General features: G+C 38.2%; 1 protein-coding gene and 2 long non-coding RNA genes across 5 annotated transcripts in view; 1 reads left to right on the top strand and 2 right to left on the bottom strand.

Moving 5' to 3' along the window:
* Positions 1-325: 325 nt before the first annotated feature.
* LOC310748002 lies at positions 326-7,145 on the top strand. Its single transcript, XR_014541059.1, has 2 exons — positions 326-1,216; positions 2,003-7,145. It is a non-coding gene; the product is annotated as an uncharacterized lncRNA (long non-coding RNA).
* LOC310747966 overlaps positions 3,240-24,261 on the bottom strand; it is a 48,140-nt gene continuing 27,118 nt past the window's right edge. Inside the window, exon 2 of the long non-coding RNA XR_014541044.1 lies at positions 3,240-3,690. This is a non-coding gene — a long non-coding RNA (uncharacterized lncRNA). The remainder of the gene's footprint in view (positions 3,691-24,261) is intronic.
* The window catches only part of ACTR3 (actin related protein 3), a 50,703-nt gene continuing 33,355 nt past the window's right edge, over positions 6,914-24,261 (bottom strand). For 2 of the 3 annotated variants that reach the window (XM_083582904.1, XM_083582903.1), the window contains 11 exons: positions 22,229-22,284; positions 19,494-19,618; positions 18,232-18,342; positions 17,186-17,281; positions 14,987-15,094; positions 13,809-13,952; positions 12,969-13,142; positions 11,673-11,765; positions 10,060-10,185; positions 8,323-8,406; positions 6,914-7,852 (listed from right to left, as the gene is read on the bottom strand). In XM_083582904.1, coding sequence (XP_083439030.1) covers positions 7,757-7,852; positions 8,323-8,406; positions 10,060-10,185; positions 11,673-11,765; positions 12,969-13,142; positions 13,809-13,952; positions 14,987-15,094; positions 17,186-17,281; positions 18,232-18,342; positions 19,494-19,565 — 1,104 coding nt within the window. In that variant the 5' untranslated portion in view covers positions 19,566-19,618; positions 22,229-22,284 and the 3' untranslated portion in view covers positions 6,914-7,756. Of the gene's footprint in view, positions 7,853-8,322; positions 8,407-10,059; positions 10,186-11,672; positions 11,766-12,968; positions 13,143-13,808; positions 13,953-14,986; positions 15,095-17,185; positions 17,282-18,231; positions 18,343-19,493; positions 19,619-22,228; positions 24,258-24,261 lie in introns of all 3 variants that reach the window. The other variant, XM_083582905.1, reaches the window with a different exon arrangement.

Genomic DNA, 24,261 nt, shown 5'->3' with positions numbered 1-24,261 from the left:
GTAGCTATGGTGCGGAGACCTATCCCTCAATTCATACCTATACTGTTTTGTCACTTCTGCATGATGGTAGTCCACATAGGGCTATAATGCTTGTAAACCTCTTACACATTTTTTGGCAGGCTCTTCAACACTTGTGTGGAGAGGCTTATGTCCATTTCATCTAAGTAAACAAAAGTCTACCTCAGAGGAGGCACCAAGGCAATGTGCAATGAAACATCTTACACAAGACAGTAATTAAAGACTTAATAAAGGCGAAAGGACATTGAAAATGTAAAAGAATAGGAAATGATGTTAACACACACTAAATGTAATCCTGGGCATGTCTTACCATATTTGGGTAATATGGTACCCAATTGGTTGGAATTACTCATAATGACGGCAATGAGGACTGTCTGTCATGAGAAGCCCACTCTGTTCATTTAGGTTCCTCATACAACTTAGAACCCTAAATCACGTGGGGAGCTTACACAAGTAGAAAAGGCTCCCAGTTTCAGAAGTTAACCCTCCAACTTGTGAAGAATGCTGGGACGGAGCTGGCTCATCCCCATTTTCTCACTCAATGCTTGAATAAGGCCTGTGTTGAATAGGGTTTACTCCCAGGTTAAGGGTGTAACTGGAAATGGGGTATGAATAATGAATATTTGGTAGGGTTGGAGTTATGTGCATAACTGAGGACAGATCAAAGCCCTCGCTGTGAAGCATGATAATGTTGAAGTGATTTTGGACGGTTAGCATTTTAACTACATCCAGGAATTTTCAGATTGTAAGTTAATATGATTGCAGAAGCAGAGGCTTAGGAAAACTGATACAAACCTGCACCCAACAGGTTGTCCAAGTGGACAAATCCTCACCCCAGATGTACAGGTTTGAGACAATCTTGGCTGCGAGTCCTAGAAGACCTGCTCCCAGCTTTGCAGGCCTTTTTCCACCTAACTTGGGAAGGCAGGCCCCAGACTGACTCCAGCCATAAAAGCTGAGGCTGCTGAACAGACTCCTGGACTGGGGTATTGTTTAGGGGGTTTTGTTGTGGGGAGGTTTGTTATTTAATTCTTTGTATCTTTATTTCTAGATCCTATTGTGGTTCAAAATGCATGTGGAAATTTTTCAATTTTGTTGTGTACTTTCAGATGTGCTTTATTTGTTTGACAACTTTTGTAATTATGTAAATCATTTCATGTTGTAAGCTCCCTTGAGCATGGTTTTAACTATTGGAAAGGTGGCATACAAATACGTAAGATGATGATGAAGACGATGATGAATATTGTACTGTCTATGTTAAACAGTAGTGGAAACATGCAGTCTAGAGACCACCATGTAACCCTTTGAGTGATGCAGGCCCATTCTTGCTCTCCAGACCAGCCCTTTGATAACTGCTACCACTTCTTCATTACATGCCACTGTGTAAGGAGGGGGTAAAGAAAAGAAAATGGGTCTGCTATGTGGTGAGCCCAGGAATGGGGCTGGAAGGAGAGGAGGAGGAGATGTAGTGGTGGAGACCAGAAACGGACAGAGAGTTGGAAGTAGGGAGAGCTGTCTGTAGTGGTCAGTTCCAATTTGTGTCACTGGAAAGGGGGAAATGGAGAGGAGACAAAAATGGATAGAGGGGAGGGGATAATGGATAGAGTAGGGCTAGAGTATGTGCACATGGAGTGCCACGAAATACTGTAGTGATGAAAAATCCACCTAGTTTTGCCTCTGCTTATTGCAAGCATGCAATTCCTGAGAAATGGCCCTCTACAAAAATGTTTTAAACCAGGATAGGAAAGGAGTGCTCTTTTAATGAACAAAGTAATCCACGATAAGCCACTTTACACATCCAAGGGTAAGGATAACAAATATTTGAAACCTGTCCTGCAGAAGACATACCAGTGACATAGCCAGATCATTATTTCCTAAGTATTTTAGCAGACAAAACAAGGCTACACACAAACCTCAGGTCTTACTGGCTTGTCTTCCCACACCTTACATTGTACTTTTTATAGAGTCATACAGTTAAGGATAGGCTTAGATATTCCTTCCAAAAATTAGAAGAGAGCTTTGCACAAGACATTAAACAAGTTAGCTTGATAGCTTTAGAGAAATGCAGCTGAAAAAGAGAAAATGGAGTTGAAAGTCAAGAGAGGGTTCTTGCGTTGAGCCAGCCTGTAGACCATACATGCAGTGAGGAGGCAAGTGTTTTAGCATCCTACTCTAACCATGCATTGCAAGGGCAGAGTACCTGTGGGCCTCTAGATGTTCCTGGATGACAACTCCCATCTTCTTTGACCATTGGCCATGATGGCAGCGGCTGATGGGAGTTGGTGTCCAATATCTGGAGATTCCCCACCCCAGATGTACAGAATGAGGTGGGAGACAGGGCATGTACACCTACAACTATGAAATCCATGTTGAGAAAAACCAAACCCTTAAGCTACCACACAGTACACTGTATATACCTCTGGTAGCGGCTACATGATGTATAATAGAATGTGAATGCCAATAGTTTGTAAAATATTTCAGGCTTATTATTGAAGCATCATTTCAGTCTCCTTCTTTGAACGCCAAGCCCTTTTAGACACGGAAGACTTATCAATTTTCTTTTTTTGATACCAGCTAAAATGTCAGCCAAAAGTGGCATCACACAATCAGATGGTCTCACTATTGACATAAGGAGTGGTATTTAATAGATTTGAAGATATGGATGTTCAGGAGAAACATGATGAACCAATCTCGCCTACAAGCACAGACAACTTCACTGAGATTGCCAAGAGTTTTGCATTTACCAGGCCTCAAGCTAGAAGGAGGTTAAAAATTGCAGACAAGATTTTCTAGTTTCAGCTGGGATGTAAAGTCACAGCAGATATTACAAAATATGTACAGATAAGATAGCAGTGTGCAATGTTCTAGTATGAACATAACCTTTTTCTTTATAGACAATGGAAAAGTCAGTATTCCTAAAGTAGAGAGAAGAAAACAGAGATTGTTAAAATACCACTAGGTAATTAAAACTTTCAGCGAAAGCAGTAGGGACTTGAAACAATGTTTTTCTAACACCTGTGATTATCTAGTATCCTTGGAAACACTGACAGTGGCTAAGGACATTCAAAGAAGTCTATTGAGCCACATCAAGTTTCTAATGTACTGTTAATTACTGTATCATAGGTGCTTTTTACAGTGTTAGATTTGGTCACATGTGAGTTTTTGTTCACTGCTCAAACAGCCATTAAATGAACAACAAAAATGAATGTTAAGATTACCTGTAGCAGAGAGCAGCAAGATTTTATTACACAGCAGCATATTTGTACCATTGTGATATGGCAGATCTTTATGCCCACTAATTTAAGTAACAGAGCTAAGGAAACAAAGAATAGTTTTGGATTAGGTATTTTCGGCATAGACTTTGATGTTCTAGCAAACAAACTTGGTTCGGGTGTAATCACTGTTCTTCACAGACCTTACTAATAGGACATGTCAGTATTATAGAAAAACTCTATATAAGCAAAAACCAATGGAATTTTGATTTGCCTCAGGAAACAAAAGCTAATTAATAAAGTATCAGCCACCCTCTGCAACACACAACCAGTTAAGCTTTAAGTGACAGGTTTGGTCAGTAGGATCCAAATCTTGTCTGCATTTATTTGGAATACACAAGTGCAACTAAACAGAGACAGATCTTCATAAGGGTTATTCCTTTCAGCATAATAAAACCCTCTAATAACAATATATACCTTTGATTGTATGGGCAGCCTGTGCTGATCTTATCTGCCGTATTCTATAACACCACCTATTATCAGCATCATATGATGCCCTATGACAATTGTATGATGTGTTATTCACTTTCTTAAGCAGGGAAGACTGAAGTTTCACTAACAGTTTTGCTGAAGTTGCCACTGACAGCCACACACTGTTAGGACTTGTCCATAAGAATGCAGATATGTCCCAGATAACCACAAGACCTGAATGTTTGAGATTATGTCATATATAAATATTCAGGAAGCATATAGAATGTGCGCTTTCTCTCACACACATTTTCAAGCTACTTCTTTGTATCTCAAACTGACAAGTATAAAAGCTTAAGCAATGGTGTGTATACAGAGACAACTCACACAACGCAGCCTAGGGCATTCTCTGTGGTAGCCCCTAAGTCGTGCACCTGTGTTGCATCAAACACCTTCATTATACAGCTTCCAATGAAGATGCATCTCTTCACCCTGACTTTTGACACTTTAGGTGTATATTTTTAGGACCCACTTTATTCTTGTGATTGTAATTTGTTTTTACTATTGTGTTTGAATGTTGTAATCCCTACCCTGGGACATTAGCATGAAGGGCAGGTAATTAAATAATAATATATTATTTAATAAAAATTAGATGCATTTTTATACATACACAACAATCTCCTTCGAATCATGTGTAAACCTACATGATTCCTTCCCTTCCTATTATAGGAAAATGACGAGTTTCCCATACAAGGATTTCGTTAAATCACTGTATCACTTAAGCTTGGGGTTCTCTTGCACCACAATAAGCACGCAGACCATCACATTTGTTCTCCTATACCAATTCCTAGCAATTACCTAGCACCTGAAACTCTGCTTCCATATCCACTACAGTTGTGAGATAGTCAGAGCCCAAATGATCAAATGTACTAAAACAATTGAGCTTCATAAATTAGGTACACACATTTTTGATAACTGAATACTGCACAATATTGATATTTGATTAAGGCACTGGGAAATCAGTTTTTTGTTGTTTTTTTCCAATGGAAATATTCAAGCTACCCATGGGCTTCTAACTAGGCAATATATCCACTGACAGTTTAGCTCCTGGTTAGGAACCTAGTACTCTCAGCCTAATTTAATGCAGTGTTGAGAAAGGGGGTGACTCAGAGCATGAGCAAGAGAAGGGTTGGTACATACACTGAGATGGGGTGGGGCAAAAATAACTACTACAAGGCAACTATGCAATGCTGCAAACTCCACATGCTTTTGAACTTGACTTCACCCAGCTAGAGCAGTCCTTGACTGATGTTTTTCTTGTGGGTCAATACCCTTTCATAAAAAAAGTCTGTAGTTAATAATTCCACCTGTTTAAAAAAAAATTGCAGGATTAACAGAAAACTAGCATAATGTTGGGTGATAGTCAACATTAGTCATACACATAGTAACTTAAGCCCACTGATTTCAATGAGTCTGAATATGTCTTAGATATCACCCTTAGGGAACAACTTATTAGCAAAGATTCAGTACAGTACAGCCATGCCATGGCAGAACTTTCCTTTCTAGTTGTACCTTATTAAGTTTTCAGATCATTGCAACAATTTTTGTGTTCCTGCCCCAGGGGGCATGCAAATATGACAAATCCACATAAAATGCATTAAGGTTGAGTATTTTTAGACACAAAATGACAGAAGAGATCAAGGTGCTGGTCTACAAGCATGAAGGCCAACGGGTAACTCTTTAGATGCTGAAGTTTAGGGACTCTGCCTAAAAAATTGTTCATAGTTTCCTCTTAGCTGACAGCTTTCTTGGGGGAAGCAAGAAACAACCGTTACTGAGGAATCAATTTGATATCCTGGTTGTTTAAATAGTTTGCATTATGAATAATCTTATATTGAGCATCTGTATGCAACATTTTATTAGTTGTAAAATTATCTTATTGTTTTGCAAAGCTGATTCCACTGTCATCCTTTACTACTGGTATGCAACACATAGGAGATTCACATCATTATTCATTAAACTACATTTCAGTAGAAGAAATCCACACATCTTCGTTGGTAGACTTGAAAATACAATAAAAGTGTTCAAACCAATGGAATAGCTTTCTAGAACATACGCAGAAATGCTATTCAAGTAGTTCATTGCACCTGTGTTTAGTAGAGATTATATTCGGTAGTTACCTGAGCAGAAGGCACTTCACATTTCTCCCTGGCCTTCTTTCCCTCTACAGTCGCTGTGGCTCTTGGAAAGCCTATCCAGTGAGTCTGGGGCCCTCTGAACAGTGTGGAGTATGCTGTATGAGGTGGCAGTGGGACAAATGGAAATCACCTGAGAAGGGAGCTCTGCTTGTGCAAAGTATCCTTCACCTGATTTCTGGTGATTATCTCTCACACCACAGCCCATGTGTCCCATGGAGACTCATGCTGCAGGAAGGGCATGTGTGATTTTCATACAGTCCACCTTCCTCTGCAACTCCCAGAACCACCTCCCATGCTGTTGCAGGAGGTCTCCTATCTATGCAGAACAGCTTTTAAGGGAACACAGGTGTTGCAAATGAAAAGTTATACTAATGAAATTTGCCTTCCCCACCTGCCATGAAGTGACTGTCTCATCAGCAGAAATCAGGCTCTGTGATGCCTGGATCCAACACTAACAGAAATTTCAAAACTCTTTAAAAATTCAATTTAATTTTTTGGGAACATTCCAATTTTTCAATCTCCCTTTTCACCCAGGACCCATGGCCTCAAGTTGATCAAAAGGTGAATGAGCGGGGCTAAAACTAAATTGGCAATACACTGATCAGCAGCTACGTTTACTCCACAAAGGCCAACGTATTTTGCTCTAAATATTTGTATAGTCAGCCATGCCATATCAGCTCCTTGTTAGATAATAGTATATACAGAAGCCATATAATTCACCCCCTGGATCCTGCAGTAGCAAATCAACAATACCCCCCAAATGCAGCAGCATTATTTACCAAAACATAATGAGAAAATGTTAATGAAAGCTAAATTTTTCTAAATTGCATATGCACTTCTGTATGCTGTTGAATAGAAACTAAAATCACAGAAACATGCACCACTTTCATATTTGTGTCACAATACCTGTTCCATTTTCGTCTCCTTAAAATTACTGATTTAATAACTGCCATGGCAAACTAGAAAGAGAGACCTTCAAACGATCAAGCAATGAGACTGAAAGGCCTCAGACAAACATTAAAAAGAATTTTTGTGTCTTTATTGGAATGGTGGAATACACCTATTTTGATAACTTGAATATTTGGTTGTAATTAGAAATGACACTACAGAACTGCAATACTGGTCCAACAGTCTTGTCTTTACTTCCCCCCGCCCCCAAAAGCAAGAAATAGAATGAAAATGCACCGAGTAATCAGAAAGCACTAGCAGGCATCGGTTAATCCAAGATTCTAGCTCCTTAGTTCCAAAAGCACTTGCCAAGTTGCATTGTGTGTGGAACCCAAGTTTTAGGATTGGTCATAATTTGAAGTTACTAGAGATTCACATGATTAAGCTTCATGTGGGCATTATTATTATTTTTATTCATCTCAAATTGGTCACTGGTATTTCTCTTGTCAAATATTACATTTCTTTCATTCACTGATATTTTTCTCAACGTATAAAAAAGTATGAAATATAAACAAGCTCTCTCATTGTACACGTGTAAGAGTACAATTGAAGAATTATAGAGCTGACTATCTACACACCATCAAATCCCATCAAATCTTGGATATTCCATTAATATACAAAATATCAGGGCACAGAAAGAACAAAAACCCACTTCTTTTGTTTTGTTTACGCACAGGATCAAATATTCAATCGAAAGGAAAAAAAACACTTGGAATCATTTTGGCTTCCCACTACATCTGCATGTTGAGACACTTATTAAAATATTCCTGTTTAATTGTGTTTGGTCTTTTTTCTTCTTATTATTTTCAAGTCATGTTTTGTTATCTTAATACCAGCCATCCAGACAAACATGTATTGAGAAAGACCCTCCATCTCCCAGCCTCCCTAGATCCAACTCATGGCAGGTCGGATTTAAGACATAACTCCAAAAACTGGGTTGTGACGACAGATGCTAGGACCAATTTCTTCATAATCTTTTTTGGTGTGGCATACTTGGTAGAACTCAGGCTGGGGGGAAAAGAAGATAAAAGGGAATATTTTCACTAAAAATATATTTTTGTCACTTTTAGGTTAAACTTGTGATATAATAAAACTTGTTATTAAAGCACCTGTCTCAGTTTCGTGCCTGTATTATAGCTTATGTAACACAAGACAACACTGCCTTAAAAAGATGTTTCTGAAAAAAATTAGGAACAGATAAACAATAGACAGTGCGAAAACCTCTTCCCCCATGCATTTACATTTTTCAAGGAAGCTCCTCATAAGTTACAAACATTTTGGAAAGTCTATTTATAAAAGGTTCGGGGCAGTATTCCCCCCCCCCCAAATAAAATAGGAACACTTTTTAGAGCACCATGACTGGGCTTGTCCTATAAACATATATCACAGATAAAGTGGAAAACAGTGACAATGAATACAGGTCAAAATATATGTGAGAAAAGTTCTCTTCAGATTTCTGTTTCCTTTTGTCAACTTACCGTGGAAGCCAACATTGATCCTCCAAACCAGACAGCATATCTTTGCATATGGTGTGTGATAACTTGTACATCAATAGGTTTGGGCTACAAGAGAAAATAAAATCAGTACAAAGTACTGTTTTAAATAAAATGTCATTACAGACACTTCTTTTTTTCACTGGCTGTAGCAAAACCCCAGTTTTAAGAATATTTAACCGTCAGGCAAAACAGTTTTTAATCAAATTCTCTCAAATGCACTAATCTGAATAGGTTTCAAGATATATATGTTTTCTCAGCACAGTGGAAGAGCACATGACTTTGCATGCAGAAGGTCCCATGTCCCAGCCCCAATATTTTTATCTAAAATTATTGGGTCATACGTTTAAGAAAAACCTCTACCTGAAACCCTGGGAAATCATTGCCAGCCATTAACATTCTCTATATTACAAGTGTTAACTTTTCCCTTTCTCCCAAAAATGCCATAAGATACTTATTGTGGGTTTACATGGTTGAAAACAGGCAGAATCTAGAAATCACTTATTCCCCAGGTACTAAAGTCATAAAAAACACCTCAATATATTTCTCCCTTCTCTCACAGAAGCCACTATAACATGCCTCTTGCCATTTCCAATCTGTTGTGCCAGAGGGAAAGTACAGGACAGTAAAGTTGAAGTGGTCAGGCCAGTAAAGCACTCAGATCCTGCTTTCAGGCTGGTTGGCCACTGTGAGAACAGGATGCTGAACCAGTTGGGCCATGGGCCTGATCTTGCAGGCTCTTCTTATGTAACAAAAGGTAGTTTCCAATATAAGCACTTATTCACCAACCAAAAACAATACACAGTACTGAAAGCAGTTCTATAATTTAATAAGCCTCATGTTGCCAGTAGACTTGAAATAAATGCTTTTTATTATTTTTCTGAGGAAACTGGCAAATTCTATTTGTTATCCATCTGTTGCAATAAACATTGAAACAGGAGTATCCACTCTCCACAAAAGTGGCAACAGCTGCTTCTCCAAAACCACTACTAGTTTTCAAGATCACGGACAGGATAAGTGCCTGTAGCCATCAAAATGAAACCTTCACAAATGTGGAAAGTACCGTATATACTAGAGTATAAGCCAACCCAAATACAGTGGCACCTCAGGTTAAGTACTTAATTCGTTCCGGAGGTCTGTTCTTAACCTGAAACTGTTCTTAAGCTGAAGCACCACTTTAGCTAATGGGGCCTCCTGCTGCCGCCGCACTGCCAGAGCAGGATTTCTGTTCTCATCCTGAAGCAAAGTTCTTAACCCGAGGTACTATTTCTGGGTTAGCGGCGTCTGTAACCTGAAGCGTATGTAATCCGAGGTACCACTGTATAAGCCGAGGCACCTAATTTTAGCACAAAAAACTGGAAAAAAACTTATTGACTCGAGTATAAGCAGGTTCACCACACCACAAACCTGGTGGTGGTGGCAGCAGCGGAAGAAGAACAAGCAGCCCAAAAGGGCTCCTTTCGGGCCGCTCGTCCCTCCGCCGCCACCGCACGCTTCACTCAAGTATAAGCCAAGGGGGGCTTTCTCATCATAAAAAATGTGCTGAAAAAGTTGGCTTATACTCAAGTATATATGGTAATTAAAGATGAGGAGATTGATACAGTTCAAAATGAGGGTGACACAATTTAATGGCTTTCTTATTGGATTCCATTTAGAGATGTGACGTAAACTAGCACAATGAACTACACATACAAGTGAAACGTCTTAACTAAAGAAACAAACCTTCAGTCTGCCACCACTCAGTTCCTCGCTGAGTTTCAGTCTGGCATCAACAGTTCTTTTCAAGTCTCGTTGTAAACGGCGACCAAAGTCCCTGAACATTGTGGAGCCTCCAGAGAGGACAATATTCTAAATTGTACACACAAAAGTTGTATTACTTAACAACACTGGATGTTAGGAATCAGTTTCTGAAAATAAGGAGTGAAGGCAGCTGTAATGACTACAAAACAGTCACAGCAAGGAACAGGGCCATGCTTGAGCCATACATGCTCAATTTAAGAGATTGAGACAAATTATTTCACAAATAGGAATTTTACAGATAGCCTGAGAATTTTATGGCTTTACAATCAGTGTTAAGCTGAGCACCCCATAAAAGAAAGGCTAGATTACAAAATACTACAGATGTTTAGATACTTAAAGTGCACTTTCATCTAAAAATTTATTAAATAACTTGTTTAATAAGTTTGTTCTGAGTCAGCCCAATTTTAAAAGCTATGCAACACAACAAACGTTCCTAAATGATCATGCCAAAATTCATTCCACTCTTCTCCCCCTCAAAACCTCCTCCAGAGGGTCTTCCAACCAGAGAGTAAGAGGGGAAGGAGAAGTTCTGTTGCACAAGCAGAAGTTTGCTTATAATAGTGGAAGAGCAGCAGGGGATACAACCTAACCCTTTCACATTTTGTTTCTAGTTATAGTTTAACAATATATTTCATTCTGTGAATTACATTATTTACAATATCCACTTGAATGTACATTAGTGAAGGGCTAATCACGGATAAATGTGCACATGCTTAGCACACAAAGGGGTCTAAGTTCAGTCCTTGGCACCTTCTGGTAAAGCTTTGGAAAGGAAGCATGAGGACTGGGGAGGGGGCACCAACTTTTAGCCTTGTTCCCCAACCCCTGTGTGACATGGCAGTGTGCAGCCTGGGGGTTCCATGTCTAAGTATTATTGTGGCCCACTTGGTAAGGTAAAAGGTAAAGTGAAGGACCACTGGACGGTTAAGTCAGTCAAAGGCAACTATGGGGTTGCACCGCTCATCTAGCTTTCAGGCCAAGGGAGCTGGTGTTTGTCCACAGAGAGCTTTCCAGGTCATCTGGCCAGCATGGCTAAGCTGCTTCTGGTGCAGAAGAACACTGTGATAGAAACCAGAGCGCACAGAAACGCCGTTTACCTTCCCGCTCCAGCGGTACCTATTTATCTACTTGCACTGACGTGCTTTCGAACTGCTAGGTTGGCAGGAGCAGGAACCGAGCAACAGGAGCTTACCCCGTCATGGGGATTCGAACCACGACCTTTTGATCGGCAAGCCCAAGAGGCTCAGTAGTTTAGACCACAGCACCAACCATGTCCCAAGGCCCACTTGGTATGAAAATTTGGACCACCCTGCCCCAAACCCTGGAAAGCCACTACCAGTCAGTGTAGACCCTAAGCTAGGTGGGTCACTTGTCAGACTGCATACGGCAGCTTTTTACACTTGTAACATAGCCCATTATTGTGCTTTCAACGGAAGAATTGAGATCTCTTTAGCAAGTAGGCAGAGATATATTCTGAAAAAACCTCTCTCTCTCTTTCTCACACATACACACAAACATTATTTAGCTTTACTAACCTTATATAGCGGACGTCTAACATCAATGGGACAGTTCTGAATTACCTCGTCTACTACTTCTGAGATAGGCTGTGTGAAGTCTGGATTAGCAAACTAAAAACAGAAGTATGTATCAGCAAAGAACTGATTAGGTTACAAGTAATTTTATTGCTTACTGCAGCATTTAAAAAAACAAATACAAACAGGTTTCGTTTTCCATACATAATACTGAAGCATCAGCCTTCTCTTTAACATATTAGAGGCAAGTGTAGATTATTGCAGATTTCTAAAGAAAGCATTAAGAAAGCTAAATGAGATGAATTTAGCAAGATGGAAAAAACTAAGACACAACAATGTGAGAAACACTATGGAAAAAGAAGCACTAGTTTAATTGAAGGTAAATTCTAATTCAAAAAATAGACTCAGTATTTACTCTGAAAAATAATCTTTGTTCTCATTTCTCCCTCACCAGCCTCTACAGTCTTCCCCAATGGCTATTTTACACTGTAAGTTTGAGGCAGCTTCTGCCTGCTTATGTACCTCTGTAAAGTACCACTTATTCTCAAAGGTCCTGTGTTATAATAATAAAGATCATTTGAAATTAATAAAAAAAACGAAAGGGTAAAAAACCAAGTACAACCATATACAGATACTGAAGAACAGGAATTCAGGAAAATGTAAGCCTTCCAATCCCTTTACCCTTTCCATTCTCCCTGCTGTTGCATTGTACTGAACACTTTGGAGACCGCCTACACATCTCAGATGCTAAGCACTGAATCAAACAGTTTTATTCAGCATGAAAAAATGGGAATCAGCTGGAAGAAATATTTATTCCTTTTCCCTCAGCTCACCACAGAAGCCAGATTGGTGGTTTCAAATTTGAAGTGGGAAGAGAGAAACTATTATACAAAGCATGTTGTGTGGCTTTTAGTGGTAACAGCTAGATCTCCCCTCCCACCTCCAGCCCCAGATTCTTCTTCAGCGGAGTATCATTTAAGAAGCAGGGGGAAATGCCTTAAAGCTTCACGATCCTCAAAAGTTAAAAACAGATTCAGTTGAACATTAAAGCCAACATAATTAACTCGGCACCAAGAAATTGGGTTCTAAGGTTATTTTAAAAAGGGGGATGGAAGTACGCTGGCTTTTAATTCCAACTTTGAAAGGCACTACCTGCCCTACATTATGAAATGAAAGCTGCAATCATAAGTCACACTTACAAGGGAACAAGACTTGTTCAAGCACAACAGTATTTACTTCTGAGAAGATAAAACTAAAAGTATACTTCTGTGTGTGTTATGAAGATCTGCACCAGTTTACCTCAGGATGAAAGAAGATCTCTGGCCCCAAGAATCTCTCATAGCCAACATCAATGGTAAATTCTTTCTTTGAGATTGCATTGATTCCAGTATATTGTTTGATCCACTTGGTACCATCTGCGTCATACTTGTTAAATTCTTTTACTAAATCAGGGCAGACATAACTAAAGCGTTCCTGGAAATCAGATGCAGACAGTTACAAAAGAAATCCCCAAAAAATCTACTAAGGTTTTATATTTGATCAGTTTAAATGGAACAGGAATGAAACTTCCTTTAAAAAAACAAAAACAAATGAAAACACCAGAGAATTGTTCAGTTAGTATTAACTGCATACATTTAAGATAATTAGCACTCAGCGCTAGACACAATTCTATGCACCACTAGGCAAAAATTCTTGAGACCTGACAGACCTAAACTATCTTAGGTGGGGGTTTTTTAGTTGGGAGATGCTAACTCCGGAAAATGCATGCTCAAATGTACTATTGCCATGGTTACATACCATACCATCATACACTTTAGAATTTAAAATCCGTCAGTAATAATAGAGCTGCTAAAAAGAAAAAATCATGAAAAGTCTCAAGAAAAGTAATTATGACTTTTCATTATGCAAAACTAAGTACTTTTTAGTATTAGAATACCCTCCTAGCCCAGAGAATTAACTAGATTACTGGCAATTTGTTACCACCAAGATAGCATCTTGATTTCCAATATATAAGTCACCTGATCTGAATTGTTAAAGTTAATACCAGTAGTGGCAAAGAACATATATATGCTGTGTCAGTTTTTGAGTCTTACTGAGCCAGTCGTTAAGTATCTATTTGCTTTTTAAAATATACATTACCTTCACCGCTTTAGCAGTTTCCAATGATTGTTCAGGAGGGATTCCTACTTCTCGTTCTCTTAGCAATTGTTGAATAAAGTAAGTTATATCTCGTCCTGCAATTGGAATATGTTTGATACAGCTGCCAATCACATAACCTTCAGCCTGAAAGTAAATAATAATAATAATAAAATCCTTCAATGAACTTAATCCCAAATACAAACTTTAGAGACATATTTGTGAACACATGAATAGGACATATCGCAAGCAAGTCCCATGTTTCCATCTCTCTACTATCATCTCAAATCGCGCACTTTCTGTTGCATGGATATTTCCCTTTACAGAACAGATAATGGTGGATTTTCTACATGCCATAACTTATACCAGCACTTAATTAAAGCATCATCTACAACAACACAAAGCAATCTCTCCACTCTGATTCCTAATGAAATGAATCCTGGAAGTATTAAAGCTCTTCTATTTTTGTGGAAAAAGAGGGGAAATTTGAACTAAAGGATCCAAACTTAAAATAATTCTGAAGATCTCTCTCTCTCTCTCTCTCTCTCTCTCTCTCACACACACACACACACACACACACACACACAAACAAACGGTGTGTGTCTTTAACATAGTGTAAACAGATAATGGTAGACTGAGATATATAAGGGGATCCTCAGTCTGGTACAGTATAGCCTTCCTCTTTCATCAGCTTGTAAGACAGAGGAGGAGGAGGAAGAAAATAAGGGAAGTAAATCTACACTGGATGAAGGGCAGGAAGCTTAGTTTCTGCCCACATGATTTTTGTTTAATGTAGGGGTGGCAGCATCACTTCCAAAGAGATTGCCATGTCTTCCTTAAAAGCAACAAACCCCACAAAATTTTCAGATTTAGCTGAAGGATACCTTCATATATTATACTGGGAGCATTGCAGATTTAATTATTAAAAACTTTCAACAAGCTACAAAGTTCAATTATAAACCTAAAGCAAAAAAAAGCAGATTTTCTCTAACTTCTGTCTCCAAAATAAAAATAAGAATACGTTCCTAAATGCTAATTTTAGCATAATCTTGTGTGATATATAACACCTAGTTCACTGGGAAAATGCTGAACAGAGCTGCCAAGACTATCCTTCCCATAATAGTGATAGTTTTAGAAGCAGTGTTGTTCCACAAACCACACCCATATTTATGTGTACTTACCACAGGAATGACGTGAGTGACACCATCCCCACTGTCTATAACCGTTCCAGTCAGTGTTCGCTCTCCCACTTGTCTTGATGTCCAAGATGCAGCTAAGGCAAGGACGGCCTTATCCAAGGAAAGAATTTGAGATTTAGTATCTCATAACCAGCCTAAAGGCCTAGTCTTCAAGCAAAGATTGCCACATCAGGCAAAAACCATTTAACATAGTTACATTGCACCATGCAGCAGAAGAAAACAAGAAGTAAGAAAACAGAACAAAGGAACTGGAAATAAAAACCCTAAAAATGGTATTCAAAAGTTGGTAGATTTTACTTTCTATAATTGCAGCAGCACCCAAAAGTTAACCAGAAAAATGGAAATTTATTGTAATTCAAGCTTTGGGAAAATCTAAATATGCATTGATATATATAGGAACTACTTAAATGGTACTATATAGCTGAAGCCGCACTAGTTTTAAACAGTCTAAAAACTCAGGCTCCTTTCTCACATTACCTTGTAACGTAGGGATCACTGCAGCACAGCTCCTTTCTGTTACCATGAAGGCAACAGCAGAAGATCTGGCTTCTGAAAGGAGCTTCCCATAGAAATTGCACCCCCTTTTTCAGGAGCTGACAAGGGAGCCATTTTCCCATATACTCAATCAATTACTGTGGGCTTTATCTTTCCTGTGTTGGTACCAAGGATATTATGGGTACTAAAATATTATTGTGTTTCTGAAAAGCTTTTCTTTAAGCTAATATTATATTAAATTCAACAGTTTATAGCAAAGAAATGTCAAATTACTGCTGCAGATCTTCTGCAGAAGAATTTAGGCATAGGCAATAAAATTAAGGAGTGCAATGAAGAGCCGTGCATTCAACAGAACATAATGAGGAGGAAGTAAAACACTCAAAACAGAAAGGTTAAGGATCCACATCCTCACAAGCCTACACAAGACGACAGCTGTTTTCTGGAAGTACGGTAGGTTGAAAAGATTAGCTTTTACAGTAAACTATATATGCAGATCTGAATGGTGAAGTCTCTGAATCATTATCTGACTTTTCTCTTAAGAGGCAAAGTGAATCTTATTCCCCAGATAAAACTGAGACACAGAACTACTCTTCCTGTGACAATTTTGCTGTTGTCTCCCCTTTGAAAGAAGGCAAAGCTGCTCTAAATCTAAACAGCTATACATACACATATGGACTTTTGTGTTGTATTTTAAAAGAAACCTGAGGAAAGTGCTATTCAGAGATTAAATGTGGGGCAATGTATGTTTATGAAATACATAATCTGCTTTTCAAAACAAAATTTCAGAACAACTTTATGTGTTTAACATTGAATTTTCACTGGTATGAATACTTTGCTTAATGAATTTTAAATATTACCCTCTGTTTTAAGGTCCACAAAGGGACATTTTTGGCTTAGAATAGATGTTTATAAATTTATTTATATCTAATAGCTTTAACAGAGAGCCTTATTGCAAGTTCAGGAAATCTACACAAGTGTAGTGTCCTAATTCAAAGAGCCAACAGAAACAGAGAGATGTATCTTCAAAGGGTTAAGACATTCTTTTCATAATCATATCTTCTAGTGCGTGAACACGGTTTTTTGCATTCCTTTTGTGGAATAATTACAGCTTGTTGTTATTTGCTCATGTATTTCTTTGCAACACAACAATTGGGATCACAATTAGACATGATGGCAACAGCTTACAACCTTGTGCCAGCTGACAAACAGGACAGGCGGGGATTGATTTAAAGCATAGCATTGGCTGGTGGAGAAATCAACCTGCTCATATTTCCCCACCAAATATCACTTTTAAAAAGCAGCCACTCTCTGTGACTGGAAATAATGTCTGCCAGAACATTCATGGGAGAAAAACAGCATAAAAAGCTAGGTGGCAGAATAGTTCAGATGGTGTAAGATTCAGCTTCCACACCAATCCAACCATGCAAAAAGTAAAGAGATTTGGAAGCAGACTTAATTCTAAACATGGTTATCGCAATGTGGCATCCAGTTTGGCCCCAAGAACAAGGTGAATTGTTCTGGTCCTTTAGCAGGATTAAACCAGAAATTACTTTTTGGGTCAGAGTCCACATGAGAGGTTCCAAATCCGGTGCCAGTCCCAATTTCTGCACAACAGCTTGCATATTCTCCTCTTAAGGAACGTTACTTAAAACATTTATCTCAACTGTGAACTAAATGATGTTTCACCTGAACAGCAATGTAAAGCCCGGGAACATTGAAGGACTCAAACATGATTTCTGCAGTATATTCCCTGTTTTCTGGAGTATTTAGAGGGGGTTCAGTCTGTAAAGCAAAATCATCCAGTCAGCTCAGTTGAAACACAGCTTTTTACAGTTGAGTTGTACTTGTAGAAAAACAACAACAGAAGAACTTACTTTATCTTAAAATACCCATTCCTATACACATTTAATGTGTTTGAGCATGAACTATATCACAAATTCAGAAGCATGACAAATCCAAATAATAACTGTGTTTCAATCTACATTCTGGTTCCGGAAGGAAAGGTTAGTTGGACCAATTCATATCGGAATTCACGAAGAACAAATTAATCTGGCATTTCTAGTCAAAATACAGGTTTAGCATCTCAGAGTTGACTATACCACATTAAACAAAGTATCTTTAATGTAACAATACTTCTGTTATAATAATGTACCTGTGTGTTCATTTTTCCATTTACCATTTTATATAAAAATAGAGAAATTTAACAAGATAATTTGCATCCAATTCTGAAATATGACATAGGGCCATATAGATCCTGGGCCCATTGTTAAAATAAAAAATGTTCAAATGAGTTTGAAGCCACTCAAGGCCTATTTTCTAAGAATCCCAGCAGAAAAAGGTTGAAGAAACCAAATGTCACTGACTAATGCTTGTCTCTAAGCAACAGCAGCTGTTTTAGCAGTCTTAATTCTACTCAAACACCAGATATACCCCTGTTGCATCACTGGAGAAATACTTATGTAAAATGCAGTTGCCAGGACACCATTATTCAGCTCTAGAGAGAGCTGGTGCAAGTTAAAAGAAACAGAAACTGAAGCAGTCATCCAAAATTCAGAAGCTCTGTGGCTTTTAACACTCCAAAAAGAAAAACTCCTTTAATCAGTAACTGCTACCGTGCATGTGTTCAAGCTGCTACTTCTGCCTCAACTCTCTTGCAAGTTAAAATTTATTCTACACTGTGTGCTGAGAGGATGTTGTGAACGCTTAAAAAATAGAAGATAGGCTGTACTCACCAATAGAAAATAATGATCTTCAGGTTCTGCCCTTAAATATTTAAAGATTACTTGTTCCATAAACCTCTCCATCAAATCCCAATCTTCAACTATTCCATGACGGATGGGCCACTGTTGAAAATGTTGTAATTAAAAGAGGGGGTTTTTTAAGGCATTTTAAGTTATGTTAGAGCTACATAAATATAATTCTGTATGAAGATCAAAAGAACTAGTCTGCAAGGTATTTGCTCAGCGTATAAATTGTTCAAGATACTTATTCTTGTGTGTAGGATTTAAGGACTACATCTCAGTCTTTTCAAACATCCTAGATAAAAACAACAGTACTCTATATCCCAACTATCTTTTACACAGCTATGTTGCTCAGCTGAATATCAACTTAACATAAAATCATAAGACCTGCCCTGTTGGATCCAAGTAAGGGTCCATTTAATCTAACATCTCACTCACCCCCATTAGCAACCTCTGGGAAACTCACAATGAAACATAACGGCCAAATTCCACTGATAATTATTTAGTTTCTGGATGCACTGTTGATGTAAGTAAGATACAACATAACTTTTACTATATTGAAAAAACAAAACACCGAATTCCTTGAACGAGGAGGGCAGGCACAAAACTATTTAGGTGAAGAGCGCCACCAAAAAAATTAGTGACACAACTCACCTTCTTCATGTTGATCTATGCTATTTCACTGCCTAAAAGGATCTTTCACATTAAGATCATTTGTTCCTCTTTTAATTCAAAGACAGCTGGATGGTCAAAGGTAGGCCCATATAGAGCGCATTTTGTTTGGTAATGTTTCATGCTGGTTCTGAGTTATGGCATTTGGCTAAGTTTTTTCTAGTGACTTGCACACAAATGTGGCAGTTTGGTCACAGAATGTGACCAGGGGACCATTTCTTCAGCGAGATGGCTGTGACCCAAGTGATGGCCCTTCTCTGCTGTGACTTCCAAACTTCAGAATTACATTCCTGAGGATAACACAACCTTCTTCATTCTCTAAAATATTGCTCTGAGATATTGGCTCAACTACCAGGACAGAAATGTATTAAATAAACTTGCAATCTTATAACCACAAAATATTTTATTCATTCCAACCAGAGACTTGCGAGTTGCAACATTATCATTGTTTTATGGTACTTTATGTATTATCATTCTATAAAACAACCTCTGTAATGAGCAGGCAAATCTCTACGGCAGGGTAAATTGGTTGTGTGATTTCTTTTTTATTAAAAAGTAGCAAAAGTTCTAGTTGTAAATACCTTTGTTGCATATGTTGGTTTTTCTATTGCTTCATCCCCAATAAAGAAGTCTAGGTCATCCACACCTTTCATAACCCTTCTCTGTGCTTGATCGACAACCTTGGCAGATTCCTTGATAGCGATACCTTAAATGTGGGGGGGGGGGGGGATAGAGAGAGAGTTGCAGTCAGCCGAGACAGATATGTATCCTAAACTTTCAAAGCGATATTCATTTTGTTGCAAGTACTGCCAAGGAGGAGGTTATTCATCTAGTGGGTACACAATCTAACTTTCTAAATAGATACATTTCAAATGACTTTGAGGAATAGACTTCAAGACACCCACAAGGAAAGTAATCTGTAGGTGCAGTGTGCTTCTGCCACATAAATCTATCAGGAACTCTCCAATTCTATAGCACCAAGGAAGGAACTCTGTACCACTTACTGTATGTACCCTCATTGCAGTTATATGTCTCCATTCCTACGCAATAAGTTACTGGAATTTTATTACATTTCTACAGCTTCCCTTTTCTCATTTAGTTTCTCATCCCTTTTCTCATTTGGTTTCTCATGGCCTCCTTTTCTACCACATAGCATTAATCTCTCAGCACATTCCTCTACAAATCTCTCATTTTAGTTCTAAATGTACATTTTTACTGAATAAGCAGAAGTGTTATAATAGAAAATTGAGGTACTGGGCCAATAGCCCTGGCCAGAAAGTTTTATTTGTTTGTTTGCTTTTTGCTTTTAGGTATCCTTCAGTCATTTCAATTCAGTTTTATTAGCTATCACCATCACAACTTGAAGAAGCAACAGATCTTGGGTACGGGATGGGATGGGAAATAATGCAAAAAGTCTTTCCAAACTCCACTTAATAATTTTGCTCTTGTCCAAATTTAAGATGTAGTGGAATTATTTTGGGCAACTTCAGAGCAAGAAGAAAAGAAGAAAAACAGCGCCCTAGAAAAGCAGTGCCCTGGAAATTACGTCTGGGTAGAAGAAAAAGATGGGAGTTGTGCTGGCAAGAAAGTGGTTGTCTTGGATTTGTGTGCCGCAAGAATAAAACGCTTTAATAACAAATAAAGTTGTGTTTGTACTGCATTGGGCATTAGTGTGCACACTGATTAAGTCTCTAGTTTAAAATCTTTAAAAGAAAATTCAGTGACAGCTTCTTCGGAATAGTTTATCACAACTGCAAATGTGTTCAGTACTGTAAAGATCAATCAATCAATGGCATTTTGAGCCATATCACACCATCATGAATTAAGGGGGGAGGACCTGAATATAAATATGACTAATAGTTTCCTCCAGCATTAGCAAAGAAAGCAAGAAAAGGCATAGCTAAATTTCTGAAAGCTCTTTTTACCACATTGATTACCTCAACCTCCTTCTACCTGTTAAAAAGCCTGCAGTAAAAAAAAAATCCACAATTATGTGAGATATTTATGCAAAACTACATGTCTAATGTAGATGTTTCAAGTTGCAGTGCACCATCATTCCTTATGAAGGATGCCACCAATGACCAATGCCACCCTTCAGGATACTACAAGCTATAATGAACATGAAGAACTTGGCTAGATGGGCAGCATATAAATGTACTAAATAAAGGACTCCCTCCACCCAGTCCCCAGGTTTTTATTTCTAACTATCAGTAGCCATTCCAACCAGGCTATCGAAGGAGAAAAGATAATGCAAGGCCTCTCCATCGGTCCTGCTGAAAGACTAGGTTCCACAAGCCTTCTCCCATGATACAGAAAAATGACGAGAACAAGTTTATATTCTCATTTTCAAAGCAGCCCGGGATTGTTTAAATTAGTATTAAAAATCAGTACTTTTCTAATAAAGATAATCCTATTCTGGAGCATGAATTACAACAAGCAATTGCACTTAGTATAATTATTCATGAACTTGGCCTTTGGGGATGGAAGAGCAATAGATGTTTTCATTTAATCAGCTGATATTATAGCCCCTTGAGCAGCAGTTCCTTTCAGACAGAAATAATAAATTGGTGTGAGTTTTCTTTCTTGAGAGCAGCCTCTCTCAACCTCGGGTCCCCAGATGTTGTTGGACTGCAACTCCCATCATCCCAAGCAACATCTGCAGACCCAAAGTTGAAAAAGGGCATCTACTGATCATATGAGAGTTCCGTAACAGTTTTCCCATGAATAGACTTGAATTTCACAGGACACATAGAAAGAATAAGGCACACAAAGCAAGAGGAGCCAGCAGCACTTGCTAATCTAGGGCAGCCAAGAAACAGAACAGCTGGGGAAAGATCCTCCAAGACTCATTACTGCAGTGCTAGAGTCTAATTAGAATATCTTTAGCTATTCTGGAGTTTGTTCTTCAAGAATGATTTGAAAACTACACAGTAATTTGCATCAGACATTGTATCAATTGTATACATAATGCTAAACCACACCATGGCTAAACATTAATACACAAGTGTGTAGGTACTCATAGTAAACATCACAACCATTTCACTCCTTTCTTGGTTGTCTTGCTGCCATTATACCCATAACTTTAAAAACTTACATCTCATGGTTTGTGGATGAGGCAAACCACAAGCCCAGGTTCAGATATAACCATGGCTTAGCTCCACGTAGCACAGTAGCAGAATGACTACAGGAGAAACAAAGTGGCTGCAATGTTTACTGTGAGGAAAAAAGCATTTAAAAATATACACCTATTCTTGAAACTAAGAACTGGATATATCTTTGAACACAAATATAAACTGATCACAAACACAAAACTTACATGATGGAATGATGAACTGTGGCTCTGTATTACCAGCATATCCCAGTTTGGTATACCTGTAAAGGCCAAGAAACAGTAATAGGTTACGTTACCAGTCACCAAACGAAAGGCAGCACTTACAAACCAATGTCATCAAAACAGATACTGATTCACAAAAATATTCCCACTGATATCCCATCACTGATGACTCTTACTGTGAATTTTTACCACTTAAAACACCAGACCAATTTGAGGATTTGAATACCTGAAACATAACTGCTTTCTTGATAACCATGATGCCAAAGCTATATTATTCAACCCTTAATCCACATGAATTATGAAGATGGACTGCTCAATGCAGTATTATTGTTCTAGGCAGAAATCCTAAACAGCAAAGGCAAAGGTTCAAGATACATGCATGCAAAACCACCATGTTTTTATGAGTTTTGCTGCAGCTAGTAAAGTAGCTGAAAAGGTTAGCAGCTTCTTCATTTAGAATTTGTTTCCCTTGCTAAATGAGGTGATCAGCTTAGCTACAAGTTTCAAAACCCATCTAGTTCTATGCACATTTCTAGAATTGCAGCTTTACTCTGTTAATTAAGGAATGCAATTATCTTGCCTCCCACGAAGAACAAATATCACCATTCAAGTCAAGGGTTTCAGTGTTGCAGTCCATATTTATAAGACAATGTTGGCTTATAAGACAATAAGGCTTCCTTAAGGATTTTTAAATTTAATCTTAAAATACCATTTTTAGCATTTCACAGGACTTAGGTGGTGCGTGCTGTAAAGAAGTGCATGTGGAATGAGCTATTGTCGATCATAAGCAATTAACCATATTTTACTGAATCATAGCCACTTCATGTACTCACATCTAAGTGATCACACTGTACTTAGTACTTTAGCATACAGCAAAACAATGCCTGGCAACCATGCACAAATTTAACAACTTGTTCTCCCTCTGTCTCTCGTCTCTGCATCAAACCTCAGCTCTCTAAATTTTTCACTTTTGCTCTTTTGCAAATGGTGCACAACTAATTGCTTTTCCTTCACACATTTGCCTTTATTTCCTATCAAAGGCAAAGGCTTTTTAAAGGTCTTTAAAATGCCTCCTTGCATTGCACTTAACCAGAATCCAATTTGCCTTCACCATCTGGCAATCAATGACATGTACTTTACGCCTTGCTTCTTTTCCTCTTCTCCATATCCTATACTTTTTTATATTATAAACTGCTACTTTTAAAATATAGTACCTATTATAGCTTTTAGTCCTTCAAATAATGCAAGCAGGAGCTTTGTTACTGTTGGAACACCCAAAATATCCTTTTGGGGAACAACTGTGCTACACACAGCACTACTGACTGCTTAAAATATCAGTACAGCACCAGTCCAGAGGGGAGAGCTGGACCTTAGCAATGGAGAAAGGAGATAATCTACAACAGGATCACACATGTTGTCCGCTAGGTAAAAAATAGAATAGAATAAAAATCACAACAGGATCCCTAGTGCTTTTAAGTATGTGCCATTTACTCCAGGCAGTGCACAGAAACTGCTTCTAAATAAAAATCCTGTTTCCAAAAATGCTATTCAATTATGTTTAACTCAGGTAACTCATACTTCTCCATCAAATTTGTTAAAATTCAATTTTAAGCATCATGATGCAAACCTAGTGGAATATTTATAGGATTCAGTAACCTGGGAAATAACCCATAAACTCATCATAAACATTAGTAAGAAACATACAATATTAACTCAAGCAAACAATGCTTGTGATTTAGAGAATGTTTCAATGCTAGATTTTTAAAAAATGAATGTAGCAATTATTAGACATTGCTATGATCATTTCAATTCAGCTAAAGCTTTGCAACCCTTTTCTTGGTCCAGTTCACAAAAGCACCATGAGAAAAGCTGCTGCTAATGTGCATTTTTATATATGGGAATGGATACTGAGCCTCTGCTATAGCACATTTGCAAAGCTGATCAGGTCCAGTATGGTTTCAAATTAGATGTGGGACCGTGTGTTGAGATTCCTCCACTGAAGGGTGTTGGACTAG

The sequence above is a fragment of the Podarcis filfolensis genome (assembly GCF_964270895.1).
Source record: "Podarcis filfolensis genome assembly, chromosome: 1".
NCBI lineage: Eukaryota > Metazoa > Chordata > Lepidosauria > Squamata > Lacertidae > Podarcis > Podarcis filfolensis.
The sequence above is the reverse complement of the archived record's forward strand: the minus strand, read 5'-3'. Positions and strand labels throughout refer to the sequence as shown.